The 15839-nt window shown below is 40.5% G+C and overlaps 2 protein-coding genes across 7 annotated transcripts in view; one reads left to right on the top strand and one right to left on the bottom strand.

Moving 5' to 3' along the window:
• The first annotated feature begins 5228 nt into the window (after positions 1 to 5228).
• slc22a6l (solute carrier family 22 member 6, like) lies at positions 5229 to 11967 on the top strand. Of its 3 annotated transcripts, none has more exons than XM_085288968.1 (13): positions 5229 to 5343; positions 5562 to 5592; positions 5683 to 5799; positions 5944 to 6177; positions 6265 to 6368; positions 6513 to 6667; positions 6761 to 6929; positions 7032 to 7155; positions 7242 to 7357; positions 7452 to 7666; positions 7751 to 7859; positions 9515 to 9718; positions 9967 to 11967. In XM_085288968.1, the coding sequence occupies exons 3-13, from the start codon at positions 5773 to 5775 to the stop codon at positions 10052 to 10054; spliced, it is 1545 nt and encodes a 514-aa protein (XP_085145094.1). In that variant the 5' UTR covers positions 5229 to 5343; positions 5562 to 5592; positions 5683 to 5772; the 3' UTR covers positions 10055 to 11967. The 3 variants fall into 3 exon arrangements, with proteins under 3 accessions (XP_085145094.1, XP_085145093.1, XP_085145092.1); XM_085288967.1 differs by having other exon boundaries at positions 5683 to 6177; positions 9967 to 10088; positions 11816 to 11967; XM_085288966.1 differs by having other exon boundaries at positions 5683 to 6177.
• The window catches only part of nrg2a (neuregulin 2a), a 79711-nt gene continuing 75832 nt past the window's right edge, over positions 11961 to 15839 (bottom strand). For all 4 annotated transcript variants that reach the window (XM_085288963.1, XM_085288964.1, XM_085288962.1 and 1 more), the window contains one exon: positions 11961 to 15201. In XM_085288963.1, coding sequence (XP_085145089.1) covers positions 14547 to 15201 — 655 coding nt within the window. In that variant the 3' untranslated portion in view covers positions 11961 to 14546. The remainder of the gene's footprint in view (positions 15202 to 15839) is intronic.

Below are 15839 nucleotides of genomic sequence, written 5' to 3'. Positions count from 1 at the left end.
GTTAAATGCCGGTTGCCTCGCTTCTCAGGTCTCCTTACCTCTACTGCTTGCAGCTCAGGAAGCAAGATGTGAGTGGAGTATTCTGTTTGTGTGTGTGTGTGTTTTCAGGATGTGGCGTACACCTGCTGCCAATTCACTTGATTACATGAGACTAATCCACCAATCAAGCTCCTGCTCTTGACTCAGTTGTTCAGTTTGTCAATATGGTATCAACACTGCGTCCAAGTTGTAGTTCTATAATGTTGTCGCTTTGTTGTCTGACCTCCTAAGAGTCTTTGTTAGTTCCTGTGCATCAAATCCTTTGTCTGGTACCAGAGCTTCACATCATCAGCTACCACGCCTGCCTGTCCATCTCTCTTATTCACATCCACCAGCTGAATCCAAACACTGCCAGCTGCAACTCTGAGCAGTTAACTCCTACCCATTGTTATCACTGGAGTTCTACAATAAATCTGCTGTGACTGTTCATTCTGCCTGTTTTTGGGTTTGTTACATTCAGTCCCTCAGTTCTTAAAAATTTTACAGATACATCTCCAAATCTAATTTGTCTCATCACATACGGACATGCTACAGGGGTAGGCTTATCTTTCACTGAGCGATCAAGGTTACAAAAAGCAGAAATTAACATAAGACATTGTTATTGAACCAAGTGATATATAATACTCAAAAAAATTAAAAGAAAACTTTTTAATCAGAGTATAGCATCAGTCATTAATCTTCTAGGATGTTGGTCTGTTCAGGAAACAGGCAGAGGGAGTTGTTAATCAGTTTCAGCTGCTTTGTTATTATTTTTTTCAGTAGTTTTGCATTTGGCTAGGGTCAGTGCAACTGCTTGTAGCATGCAATGACACCTGGACCAGAGCATCAATATGTGCCATTGTCAGAAGGTTTACTGTATCTACCAGCACAAAATGAGGTGCATGGAGGAGATTCCAGGGAACAGACAGTTACTCTAGGAGAGCTGGACAGGGCCATAGAAGATCCTTAACCTATCAGCAGGACCGTATCTGATTGTTCGTGCAAGGAAGAACAGGATGAGCCAGAGCTGCGAAAGGACCTCCAGCAGGCCACTGATGTGAATGTCTCAGACCAAACAATCACAAACAGACTTTGTGAGGGTGGCCTGAGAGCACAAAATCCTCTATTGTGCCCTGTGCTCACTGCCCAACACCATGGAGCCCAACTGGCATTTGCCTTAATATACCACAATTGGCAGGTCCACCAATGACGACCTGTGCTTTTCACAGATGAGAGCAGGTTCATGTGGCGAGAATATGCACACATTGCCTGGGCAGCTGCATAGGCATGTTTTTCACTGGGTGAAATGCAGTTACCCCATAAAATTCAATCTGTTACAGTGAAGAATACAAACATAAATGGGCCTTGTGAACTCATTATAGTATTTATAAATGAAAAGAAAGAACAGCCCCCCACCCACCCTCCCACCCCCAGTACTATCAGGGTTACTGTTGAGGTTGAGTTTTACTGTAATATGGTTTTATGGTGAGTATGGATGCTCTTTTCTTGGCGTACCTTGTAAAACTGATCTTATATGATATATACGTTAGCAGAACTATATCTACACTGATCAGCATGAAAAGAAATCTCTCTGCATTAAACAGCAAACATTGAATATTATCTCAACCAATCACTGGGTGGCCAGAAATGAACATGAAAAACTACAGCATAGGAGGCTAAAGCAACAAGAAGCTGGGTAAAACAAATTGTTGCAGAAAAAGTGTAGGAACCAGGCAAGAACAGCTTCTGATAGTAAAGACTAAAACTAAACTTCAGAAGAAGTGGTCAGAGTGATTACTGCAGTTCATTAAAGATACACAGATTGTCAGTGGGAAAAGACAAAGACAGTTTGTGTAACTTATGTTCTATTTGATGTTGAAACGGTTCGTGGGGTCAGACTTCTGTTAAACTGTTTTTATAATCTTTGTACTGGTACTTAACTGAAAGTTAAAGTGTTACGTATCCACTTATGTTTAACAGGTTTTAACTGAGGAAGAGGTAAACATTGAGAAGATGCACATGTTTTGTCACATTTTACTGATGTAATAAATTTGATAAATCCCTAACCTTTAGAGCTTGTCTATCTTTTTAGCAAGTGCATATCATAAAATACACCATCTTCAGAAAACCACAAAAGAAACCTTTTCTTCACTGTTCAAATGGCAATTTCCTGTTTTTTCAGACTTTGTGGATTTAGTCCCCCGTGATCTGTAATTTGATGACACATCTGCAGTTTTTTTGCACGTTGTTAGCTTTCTACCTCTGATTACTTTTTGATTACTTTTACTACTTTATTTGATTGCATTTTTTAATCTGGCAATTAAAGAATTAAAACCTGCGATAGATGTTTCATTCAGGCTGTATCTGTCTCTCCAGGTGTGAGGTTTGAGCATTTCAATACTGAAAGTTTTTTCATTGCTTGTAAGTAAACCCTACAACTCGATTTTATCAGGATAAACTGAAATAAAGATGGTGTTGCTGTTGTATTTTTCTTTCTCTTGATTGCTGTATCCGTTGATGATGACTCCTTACTTTGTTTCTCCCCTGAACTGTCATGAAAATGTATGCGTAGGTCTGTGTGCCACTTTAATTGCAATCATCAGGTTATCCCCTCATCTTCCATGAAGTGACCAGAGCAAATTTTTCATTTGTTCTCCGCTGCTGCAAATCGGGGTGTCATTTCTATTGGTCTAAAATTAGTTACTGCAGCTGTTATTTTTTATTATAATAATATATATATATATTTATTTATAGTTGTTATTTTTACAATTTATATTAAAAAGCTTACTATTATTATTACCTATAATGCACTTTGCCTATTTTCTGTCATAAATCCAGTGGATGAACTAAATGACTGCACCAAAACCCAGTGAAGGATAAATGGATCATTTATAAAGGATTATTTGGAGCTGTGAATCACGCAACGCTACTGTAGTAGAGTCCAAGAATAAAAATGCGGAGCTGGAAATGAGCATAATAGGTCCTCTTTAAGCTGGAATCCAGCTCCATTTGAAATTCCCAACGTCTTTGTGAACCTGAGCAGAGAAAGGTAAATATGGGTGACTGTATGCTGCAGAGGCTTTGAGGCTGACACGCACACCTCTCGAGTCTCAACATGTTATTGCGCTGACCTCTGTTTCAAAGTGTCCTTCCAGTTGGCAGGTCTGAAACCAAGATGAAAGTGAATTAATTAAACTGAGCCCTGCATTAAAGAACCAACTCAGCAAGTGACACTGATGTCACAGTGATCTCTGGGTCAGAGCCATAGTTGACAGTTTGGCATTCAGAGTGATATTTAGTTCATTTCCCTATGAATGCATATTAATATTGTTATCCATATTAATTTTTTCATTTGTTTTTCTAGGGTCGCATCTAGCTGACATTTGGCACACATGCATCCATGCTGCTTTAATGGATCCCCACATCTGTGTGTGGGCCATGAGACTGATATAGCTTGTGGGTTTGGAAGCGAATCCTTTGCAGAAGTGGCTTCAAATGATACATATATACATATATGTATTTGCAACCCCAATTGCAAAACATTTGGGACTCTATGTAAAATGTAAAACAAAAACAAGGATGTAGGGATTTGCAAATGTCGTAAATCTATACTGTATTCAGAGAGCATAGAAAAAAAGGACATAAAAATATTTAAATGTACACATTTTACTGTATCATAAGAAATATTAGCTCATTTTGAATTTGATGGTGGTGACGTCTTAGAAAAGTTGTAACACGAGCAACAAAAGGCTGCAAAAATAAGTGAGGAAAAATAACAGATCAGTGACATTATTGGGTATAAAGTAGCATCTTAAAGAGACCAACTATTAGAGAAACAAAGATGGGCAGAGGTTCTGCAATCTGCATAAAATTGCATCTACAGTTGTGGAGCATGTTCCAAATAATGTTCCTATGTGTTTAATTATGTATGCTTTAAATATCTAAGCATCTACAGTGAATAAAATAATCAAAAAAGTCAGGGAATTTGGAGAAATTTTGAAATCTGTGCGCAGTGGAGAAGTCTGAAAATGAATACTGGATCCTTGTGATCAGGCAGCACTGCACTAAAAGCAATAAAATCTAAGCATATGATAGGAATTCTTCTTCTTCTTCTGAAATGTTCCCGCTGCCTTTGTTTTGTCCATGACTGGCTGTTTAGTGAGCCATAAACTTAAGTAAAAGCATGCGATACCTAAGCCATCTCCCTAGACCTTCATTGATATTCTGAGTGTTTCCCTCAGTTTGGTTCCTTTCTGGTTACTCTGTTATCCGTCCACATGTCCAGAGCAGCTTTTGTTGATTGTTAATTTAAATCCAGACTGACAGAACAGCCTGTTTTTGTAAAACATTAAGCCTGGATGTAAAACTCGAAATTTCACAGGTCATGCAGAGAGTGTTCAAAACGTCCTTTGAATCTTTTTCTCATTTTTATTTTCAGCTGCTGTGAAAAAACAAGACTTTTAAGGCTCAAACAGCAGATACATCAAATAAAAAGGAATCTAAGGACAAATCTTTTCCTGAACACACTCGCAGCTGAAAAAATGCAAAGTTTATTGTTTTGCTTTGGTGCACCTGCAGCTTCATTCGTCTTGACATCTCATGCTGATCCTTACACAAGAGCACACATTCCTCATAACTAATCACCAAGACACACACCAGGCAGTCTCAGATAGCAACATCTACTCCATAAGCGCAATACAAATATGAAAAACAAATAATTGGAAAAAGATTTTGTTTTTCTTTTGCCCTTTATGAATGGTTCTGTCTCATAGCCTTTCTTCTGCATTGCACGAATGGAAGGACACCTTACGATTGACTGATTGACTGCTAATTCTGTTGTGTAACAAAAGCTTGTTACAGATCTTTCAAATAGTTGAATATTTATCAGCATGATGCAACAAGTCAAACACATACTTGCTGTTTTTCAGTTGTTTAAAGGTGTCGTATACCTTTTTTGTACATATATTACCAGCAAACCGGTCCTTGCTTGATTTGCGAACAATTCAAGAAGAAAGAAAAGAATATTTCAAAAAACGAAAGAAAGAAAGAAAATGACAAAGAAAATCAAATTCAGCCGGCCTGACACGTATGAACACACACACACACACGTTTGTGCGCACACATTGCCCTTCGTGTTATGTAGTCACTAAAGGGCAGGGAGTGCATCTCAGAGCAGCGAGCTGAGCATAGTTATGTGCTCACTCTTGATGCTGAAGCTCACTTGCAGTGAAGGACTTGACGCTGCCACTATACAACAAAGAGTACTCTACCTCAGCTTTCGCAGAACAAGCTGGTAATACCTCAAGAATTCACAGTGTACTTCAGGTAATCCAAACTTCAGGAAAGCTTTTGGAATTTGTGAGCCGATTGCTCACTTTTCCATGGTGCAGCAACAAGACGACTTTAACTTTATTTAGCATTTATAGCTTTGTTTTTTAAGGACTGTCTGTGGACCACTTTGCTAGCATTCATTTGAGCTGCATTAATTGTTTTAATGGCGATGCTACAGTAACCAACATAGTCACTGTGCATTCTTTTTCCAGTTTATCTAATTAGAGAAGACTAACTTGGCAGGTAAGTCTGTTTAACTCTCTAATATTTAACACTATCACAACATTCAGTGGTTGTTTTTCACAACCAGTGTTTTTTTCAATGTTGTCACAGGTGCCGGAACCAAGTTCATTGGGAAACAACAGCATAATCTAGTGCCATTAACATTAAAGTCACCTTCTAGCGTTCTAGTTGTACAAAAGCATGGGGTTCAGCGAGCTCCTTGAGCAGGTGGGCAGCACAGGCCGCTTCCAAATCGTGCACGTAACCCTCCTCTCCACACCCATCCTTATGTTGGCCAGCCACAACCTGCTGCAAAACTTTGTGGCTGCGGTGCCTCCTCACTACTGTAGCGCTCACTCAAATCTCTCACAGTCCCAGCTGAGCCCAGAGGAAGCTTTGCGGATCACAGTACCACAGGACCACAGAGGAAAATTGCACAGGTGCCAGCGTTACGTTGTTCCACAGTGGCACCTCCTGGATAAAAATGGGACCTCCAATTTGAGAAATGAGGGAAACAGTGTGGATGATCTGGATGCTGACCTGCAAGGATGCATAGATGGCTGGACGTACAACATGGCTGACAGAAGCTCCACAATCATATCTGATGTAAAACTGCATTTTTATCACACTGTTTCAGTCAACTTGTCATCGCAGTGCAGATGTTCATATGTTGTAATGTGCATTTTTTGCTAGTGGCATTTAGTGTGTGACCAGCACTCTTTGAAGCAAATGGGACAAACCATCTACATGGGAGGCGTGCTTGTGGGAGCGTTTCTCTTCGGAAGCCTTGCAGACAAGTAACACCAATAATATACAATAAGCTGAATGTGTAATATTTTGACTCGTCTTTGAAAAGAAAAATCTTAATTGCCCAGTGGCATGAATAATAAACAGTTCAGCAAGTCAAATAATGTTTCACCGATGGCCCTCATGTCTTCTAGATATGGTCGACGTATCCTCCTGCTCATGTCTTACCTTCTGATGGCGGTCTCTGGAACATGTGCTGCATTTTCTCCTTCCTTCCCTCTGTTCTGCTTTTTCCGGTTTGGTTGTGGCATGGCTCTATCTGGCATATCACTCAACAGCTTGTCCCTCAGTATGATTTTTAGTTCCTTTATTTTACTTGACTAAAGGGATGTTGATGACATGGGCTCCCAATCTTATGAAAATGTGTTTCATCTGTTTCAAGTTCTTGAGTGGATCCCCACTCGTGTGAGAACTGTGGTGGGCACGATGAGTGGCTACTGTTACACACTGGGCCAGCTGATCCTGGCATTGATGGCCTACTACATCCGGGACTGGAGGTGGTTAACCCTGGCTGTGTCTTTGCCTTTCTATGTGTTCTTCCTCTACGCATGGTGAGATGGCAATCATTGAACTGAAAAGTTTCAACTATAGTCACCAATGTAAGCTAAAACATTTTTAAAAAATGTAGCAAACCTAACCAATATTCCTTATAGGTGGTTTCATGAATCCGCAAGATGGTTGGCCTTAAAGAATAAGCCTGATCGGGCGATCAAGGGACTTAAAAGTGTGGCTAAGTTTAACAGACGGTGTGATGAGGGAGAAAAAATTGACATTAAGGTAAGGGAATATTTTTAAACTTTGGGATAAATCTGTGTTTCACATAAACAGACTGTATATTAACAATGTTTTCTCTTTGTGCACAGATGCTCCAGGAGTCCATGAAGAATGAGCTGTCCATGTCAAAGGGCTCCTACACTGCCTTGGATCTGTTCCGCACACCCTACATGAGGATTAGCACAGTCTGTCTGGCAGCTGCCTGGTGTGTGTGTGCTGCTCTTGTAGAAACACTCAGTGACAGATTTACAGCACCTTCTGTGAAACTGCAATGACACCAAGTGTATTTTTATATTTAGGTTATCAACCAGCTTTGCCTACTACGGCCTTTCCATGGATCTGCAAAAGTTTGGAGTGGATATTTACCTGATACAAGTGATCTTTGGAGCTGTTGACATACCAGCTAAAATCATCATCGCTGTGACTATGAGTTATATAGGGCGCCGGCCGTCGCAGTCTGCTGCTCTCATCATCGCTGGGGTCACTATCTTGATCAACCTGCTGGTACCTTATGGTATGTCAGAACACAGACATGTGCACAAGATAAGGCTGAGGAGAAGCAAGTGAGTGACCTGATGGATGTTCCGCTTTTTTGCAGATCAACAAACTCTGCGGACCTCTCTGGCTGTTGTGGGTAAAGGTTGTCTTGCTGCATCTTTCTTCTGCTGTTACCTTTACACTGGAGAACTGTACCCAACCATTATTCGGTAAGTCTCATCTGGCAAAACCATAAAACTATCAGCAAGGAAACCTAGATGACTTTGGTTTAACAATGAAATCTAGGTTTCGCTGAAGAGCAACAACTAAGGATAATCGCTAATCCAGGGGTGGCTGCTTTTTTGTTTTTTATACAGTAGTAGATTTACAAATTCTGTGAACTGGAAAATCTATTGGTAACACTTTATAATATGAACTGCAAATTGCAGGCAAGTACGCTGTACTTACGTGCATTTTGAGGGCAACAAGTCAGGTTTTTGCAAAAAATAATGAACAAGTACACTGTAAGTACCCTGTACTTACATGCATTTTGTGGGCAACATGTCAGGTTTTTGCAAACAAGTGAAACAAGTACAGGGTACAAACAGTGTACTCGTTTGAACGTTTTTGCAAAAACCTAACTTGCCTGCAAATTATTCACAGGTCATGTTATAAAGTGCTACCAGACTTTTTATGTTTTCAAACTGAAGGACGGTCTAAGCCAGACCTTCCCAAAGTGTGGGGCCGGGGGGGGGGGGGGGGGGGGGGGGGGGGGGCTTCAAATCACGGACAAACAGTGTCCCACATTCTTGATTTTTAGTTCACACACACTTGTTGTAATGACTAACTACTCCTGACATTTTGGAGATGTTAGCTCTGTATACAGTAAAGTTACAGAGGGATACAAATAATATCAGGCTGATCCTGCCACGATTTGTTCCCCCTGTCTAAATCACGGACAAACAGTATCTCACACTTGTTTATGTTTTTCAACCCATTTTGCACAGCGAGGCATTTTTCGAAAATGAATTGATAGCAATGTTGAATATTATTACACGGGGGAATAACAACTACACGTAAAATAATCACACCGTGATGCCTCTGCCTTTGTAAATAGAGGGACAGTAACTGCGTGTGTATATGTAAGCCTGTAAAAACCGAAGATAGTCAGATTAACAGTATTTTGTCTCTATCTGCCATTCTGCAATTCATCTCCGGTAAACAATAACGTGGCGCAAAACGTTTTCAAAAATACTCGTGTAGGTGTGGACGTAGCATAAAAGAGTTAGTAGTTTATTTTCTTACTACCTGTAATTTATTGCAGTTTATTTGTATTTGCTTAATTGTTTACTAAATGTTTGAGGTGTGAAATAAACCGCAATGGAGCAAAATATGGGCGTGTGTGGTTGGAGGATGTGTTTGTGCACGCGCACACGCGAACATTTTTCTTGTAAAACAAAGGGGGGCCCAGCAAAAAAAGTTTGGGAACCACTGGTCTAAGCAATGAGTTCCAAATAATGTCTTTGTCACGTAGAAAACCTGAACTGTACCGTTGAAATTGTGCTGATTTTTCTTATATTAAGAAATCTAAGGTATTAAATGTGTAGACAAACTTCTTTACACTGATATAAAGAGGAGTTTGAGGAGTTTCACTGGTCTGGCCCACTTAAGTTCAACGTTGGCTGGATGTGGCCCATAATGACATCTCTGCTCTAATATATGGTTTCATGACATTTTAATAGTCTAAGACTGCACATGCACTTCTTTACTATCACTAAAATAATTTACATATTTACTGACCCTCTGTTGACACAATCTCTGACTTTACTAGTGTGTAGTTATGACTGTTTGCAGCTGTTTTATGGTTTTATGTCTTCTCTCTCAGTCAGAATGGCATGGGATTGGTGTCCAGTATGGCACGTGTAGGAGCTATGGTGGCCCCCATGGTGCGCCTCACGGGAGACTACATACCTTGGCTACCAGGTTTAATCTATGGAGGGGCGGCAATCCTCAGTGGGGTTGCTGTTATATTTCTTCCAGAAACGCTTGGCACACCCCTTCCCGACACAATACAAGATGTGGAGGAGAGGTAAGATTGAGTTCCAGGACGCAGCATGTGTTCCTTTTATTTTATCTCTGCATGTCCCAGAATCAAAACATTAATTTTAGAAACAGAACTCAGGAGGACTCGAGGGTAACGTATACAGCAAATAGCAAATCATCATGGTTTACTCAAGGCCAAAAAAAGCACATAAGACTAGAAGAGAGAAAGAGAAAGGGAGAGAAGGGAGAAAAAAAATAATGTATCCACATTTGCATTTTCTATTTTGCACACAGGGGATCTGGGAAACGCTCCAAAATGTCACCAAAAGAAACAATAATCTTGGAAGACACCGGGGCAAACCTCCTAAAGCCTGTTGCCTGAGTGTTTTTGTACTCCACATGTTAATGAAAGTAGAGTGAGTGCTACTTTTATCTCTTCTCTGTTTGATTTCCACAAATTTGGTTCACCTTATGATTGCTGGACGAATGTTTTTTCTTTCGTTTTGTGAACAAATGAGTTAAATCCGAAGCGAACGCCACCGTGAAAAGAACGCTGTGGACAATCAGACCTGTTTATCTGACAATCAGTAGATTTCAGGATCTTAATCTTACTTTGCACATGTCATTATTATTATTTTTTATTTGTATTTTGAATGTGTAGAGCGATTTCTTTATTTGAGCCTTTCACAGGTTAAAGACGGCATCCACTGGTATCTTTATTGTTCTATACACAAGCCCGTATTGGAAAACAATTGCCTTTTTGTCTTTTAAATCAAGACTTCTTATAATCCTTTTTAAATCTCAAAGTCTGTCTTTTTTATGGACGTTTGAACACAAATACTAGTAAAACCCCTTTCAGTCTACTTCATCTGGCATGAGTCACTTTGAGCTGAAGTAACTAAAACGAGACAGAACAAGAAATCAAGGATTTGGATTTAAATAAAAGCAGCAGATGAGCCACACAACAGAAGGCACAAAGTATAAAAACTAAATAAATAGATTCACAGCAGAAGGCAGATTTCCCATGAATTATGTGAAATGAACCCCCACTCTTTAAAAATTGAACACCCTAGTTAATGTTTGAAGGGCAGATCAGTGTTTTGTTGCTGAAGCAGGTAGCTTGGATGGGTCAGAGGATTTTGTTTGTGTTTTTCATAAGACAGCCTCCGAGAAATGTAGTTTCTTAGATTTCAGTCCATTTAATTTATTCAACTACTTTTGTTCTCAGCACGCTGCACGCTCTGGATTTAACGCCGCTCTCTTGAGTTCTCACAGTTACCACCCGGAAAACGATCATCACGCAAGCAAAAATGTAATGCAGTAGTTATCAATGTAGTTATTAAACGGATGGTGGTCAGCGAAAAGAATGATAAGAGTGAATATTATGGAAACATTACTTGGTCTCGTCCCTTTCCTTGAATCGGTTCAGCGGATTTGCTGCTTTTCTCTCAGTTACTGCTGTTACACGGATGTGAGGGGGGGATGTTACTGGTAAAGGAGGAAACAGTGCTGATGCGGAGCACCACTCACGCCTACATAGGGTGAACTCTTGTGATTTGAAGACTTCCGCATCTTGCTGCTTGTGACACCATCTAGTGGTGCATATATGCCAATGCAGGAGCTGAACTTCCCATCACGGGAAGGTATCCATGTGAGGAAAAAAAAATTAAAGGTGGAAAACTAAATCTAAAATGAAATCTTGACCATATTGAGGTTTTGTCTTTCAGTGTTTAAATATTGGACTTGGATTTCACATATTGTAGCTACTCTCATTTATCAGAACAGTTGATATTTTGGCCATAGAGTCATCCATGATTAACAAAAAAGGCAGCGTCACAATACTAGTATGCTTTGGTTCGTGTTCCTTAAAAGATCCGTCTGGAGTGAAAAAACCCAAACAAACCAGGATTTACAATAAATAGATTCATACTTATAGCCTCATATCAACATGTATGTTTTCAATTTAAGGCTCGTACTTTCCTCTTTGAAATAGTTAAAGTTCGCCAGTGCTCTTGCTCTCACGCAACAAATGCATTGTTGTGTGTGTCTGGCACTAACTGTATGAAACTGCTATCTAAAACCTTTTGGTTGCAACATATAAACCCTCGATCACTGTATTAAATAGATTTTATTTCACTGTCAGGTTTTATGCGTGTTCTCCTGAGACACCTTGCGCACGCCAGACGAGTCCAACCCCAAGCCAAGAAAAAAAAAAGAAAGAGAGAGAGAGAGAGAGATGAATCAAAATACAGAGCAAGGCGGTCTACAGAAATGACTACAACGTAAAATGATATGAATAAAGATTTATTTTCTCATATGAACAGGTGGATTCATTTTTCATTGTATTTTACAATCTATGACAATCTCGCAAGTTTTTTCTTTTTTCTAGCATATTTCAGGAATGACATGGGGAAAGGTTCTTTTTTATTGCTGAATGTTAAATGAAATACACTTTCACTGACTGGAAAAGAATTGTCTGCTGCTTTTTTTGTGTGATTTTTTTTTAAATCTCTTTTTTTTAAACCATGCACCCATCTAACCTTGACCACAAGGACATGCAGAGGAGAGGTGTTCAAACATTTCAAGCGAGGGTGGGGTCGGGGGGGTCATAAATTTCAACAGAAGAGGCTGATTGGACGTGCCCGGTAGCATCTCAAATGGGTGAGAGGACTGGCAGGGTGAAGGGGCTGTCACATTAAAACTGGAGGTGAAGTCTTCTTTTGCACTTTTCTGACATACAAAATTAGACCCAGAGGTGAGAAACTCAATGAAAACATCTGCATGTTGTGACCGATGTGTGACCATCCTCTATTGCCATGCCACTGTGCATTTACCATATACCAGTCAGAATTGCAGATCAGTGTTTAAAAGGCATTTCCCCCCCTAATTGCAGCATTCCATTATTTTTTAATAAGGAGGAGCAGAAATATACCGACAGAGACGAAACATCAGCTGTCCTTTCTGTGCGAGCCACACTGACGGCTGTGACTTTGAGATATCTTTCAAATATTTACTTCTCCCTCAGTGGAGGACAAAGGGCTTAAAATGAATTTATTCACTTTCAAAATCATCATTTACAGGCTAAATTTTAAATGACTCCATCAGTCAACAAGACAAAGCAGTACACATTACTATCAGAGGTGAAACTATTTGGATTCTATCGGCTATTACTGGGAAGTATGCACGTGAGGTGGAGGGATCTAAGCCGAGTGATAAAATAATTCACAGACACAGTCATTCAATGGACGTGACGTTAAGTGAACAAGAAAGGCTGAAAACATGATAGACGGCTGCATAATGGCTTTCAAAAAATAACTCGGGTAAATATGCATTTGTATCATGTTATTTCATTCTACACTATAGGCATCACATTTTTTTTCCACACAACACACTACAGTCACCTCTTAGAAAATGATGTAATCAAACAGCAAAATAGAAAGTTTGCATATTTTTGCATCATATGATCCTCCAAAGTTTCACAGCTATTTCGTTAATATTGTCTAGTATGCTCTGTACTGTGATCCACTGAGCTGCTTCCACCTGACTTTACTTTTCTCTGCATGGGAATGATCGGGGTACTAGTAACTGCATGTTAACACGTAGGTCCTCAGCATCTGAGAACTTGAATCTTAGGTAGACCTAAACTTAAGGAAGAGGTTGAGCAGGGCTTGAGGTGGAGGCGGGGGGATGAATGTGGAAATCCTGAGACGCTGGTGGCCTTAAACGTAAGCCACGAAAACAGAATGGACACAGAAGGATGATTAGGCGTGGGATTCGAGTGAAAACAGACGCAATCTTTTTGTTTTGCCACTGCCTCTGACAGCAGGGGTCACCCTGTGCCAAGCGGCTCAGTGTTTGTTGGCCACATACCAGGCTGAAGCAAGGAAAACCTGTTGGGAAATAATCATTTTCAAAAATTTTTTTTTTAAAAAAGGACGTAAATGGGGCGGGCTGGGGAGGGGCAGAATAGCTGTAAACACATCAAGCAATGACCTGCATAACATACAACCCTACAGCAGCCTTGCCTGCTCACCTACACTGGGGTCACTGTTCTGATTAACCACTTTTCTGTGAACCTCCGAGACTCTTTACTCTCACTCTCCTGAGACACCAGTAGACCCACACATTTGATGTTACCACAACAAACAGTGAAGTTCATCTAACAGTCACAAACGCATGCAAGCAACACACACAGGTGCGCACGAGCGTGCACAAACACGCACACACACTCGCAGACATTTATGCACACGCAACACAATTTCTCACTCTCTGTGACTCTTTTTCTCTTGGTAGACATTAGTTAGCGGGCAAAAAAAAAAAGAAAAAAAGAAAAGAATCTACATCGCATTTATGAGGCGTTCTAATAAATCCCAAATCATAAAAGAAAACCCTACAGGCGAATCATATTATCATATGTAAACATACACTTTATGCTGAAGTGGTTTATATCGCGTGATATGGAAGGGGTTAGACTTCTCGAAGAATGCAATTTGGAAAGAAAGTAAATAGGAAACCAGAGAGGAAAAACAAAAACATAAATGTGTATAAAAAAATGAGGCGTCCATATAAGAAAGGCTACAAAAACCTCCACTGGCCCTCTGGCATCGGCATACAGCAAAAGGCACCACAATATTACTCTATTTTTTAACATTGTGAAAAAACTGGCACATCTTTTTATGCTGTAAATCAAAATGTACATATAAATAGAGTTTTCCCTATAAAAAAGTCTTTGCTGTTAACTAGTAGACAACTTTTGCTAAAATGAAAATAAATATTTCATTTGTTTAGAATATCTGTCAGTTATATAAAATAAAAATATTTCTTATAGATGCAGGTCTATACTATATTGATTTTTGTCGGTTCATTATCACTCTTTAATGCGGTGTATTGTCCGGTTTGGAGCGTGACTGTGTGAGTCTCGTATGCGTGTTCCCATGCCCACTGTGTCGCCCTGACGAGTTAGAAGTCCGACTGTCCGCCGGCCTGTAGATGGTGGAAGGCTCGGCGTTCATGTTCTGCATACTGAGGAAGGGCGTGCTCTCGCCGTCCTCCTCTGACTCACTATCTGTTAGACAGCTTCGAGACCCATAGTCCCGAGATGCCTCGTATCCTCGTGGGGCCACGTGGCCATTCAGTCTGGATCTCCGCCAGCGCCGGCTTCCAGTTCCACTGGACCCACTTCTCTTTGGTTGCTCCCGAGAGGACAGATACTCCTGGGTGGTCTCATAGTCTTCATCCTCAGCCAGCCGGTAGGGGCTGGAGGGAAGGCTTCCCCTGCTGTCATTTAGATAGGTTCGACGCTGCTGCCGGTAAGGCTCCTGGCAATGAGCATCGTGTAGGGGCACCTGGTAGCGGCGCAGCAGAGGCTGGTCATCCTCCAGGGGGTACGGATTGTGAACAGCAGGAGGGAGCGACATGGCGTGGCTGGCATTGGGGGATGTGATCTGGAAGGTAGGCACCTGCGGGGGCAATGAGTAATGGAAATCCACTGGGGATAGGCGGGCTGGTGTTGTCAGGGCTGATACGTATCTGTGGTAAATACAGAGAGGAGGAGGAGGTCATAGTTAATTGGAGAAGAACAAAGAATTATGCTGACAAAGACAGCTGCACATACAGTAACCTAGCGTGAATGTTTTAAAGGTATTCTTTAAACTAATGAACATTATACCCTGAAGCTGCATGTACACTTAAATATTCAGTCAAAGTGATTGCTTTTCGATAGAGACGTTTAGCTTAGAGTTTCACCTGAGCAGCACCGCTCCCTGCTGTAGGTGGAGCACTGGGCGTTGGCTACAGGTTGCCCCAAAGTGTAGTTTACTTCCAGCAATCCTCTGCAGTCTAGATAACTATATTACTGTTATATTTGCTACTCGATTACTGCTCAGACTGCTTTTGCTTTTGTGTGCAGAGCTTAAACATCTCTAATGAGAAATATAATATATAATAATATCTCCACTTGTAACAGCACCATGGAGTCTCCTCTGTGATCTGCTCTGGATTGCATAACCCAACACAGGCACAATACTGCTTTATGTTCAAGACTGACAAAAGTAAAACCATCATTACTATGTTTATTAATGTTGGTACAGAAATCTTTCATAACAACATGGCTCAGGATTTAGTACACAGACATTCAATGTTTTTCCCCAGCAGAGCTTGAATAGCAA

This window comes from Mchenga conophoros, linkage group LG10 (assembly GCF_057382185.1).
Source record: "Mchenga conophoros isolate Kocher_MC1m ecotype Shallow Benthic linkage group LG10, M_conophoros_male_GT1.1, whole genome shotgun sequence".
NCBI classification, from domain to species: Eukaryota; Metazoa; Chordata; class Actinopteri; order Cichliformes; family Cichlidae; genus Mchenga; species Mchenga conophoros.
This window is presented reverse-complemented; position numbering and strand designations above follow the sequence as displayed.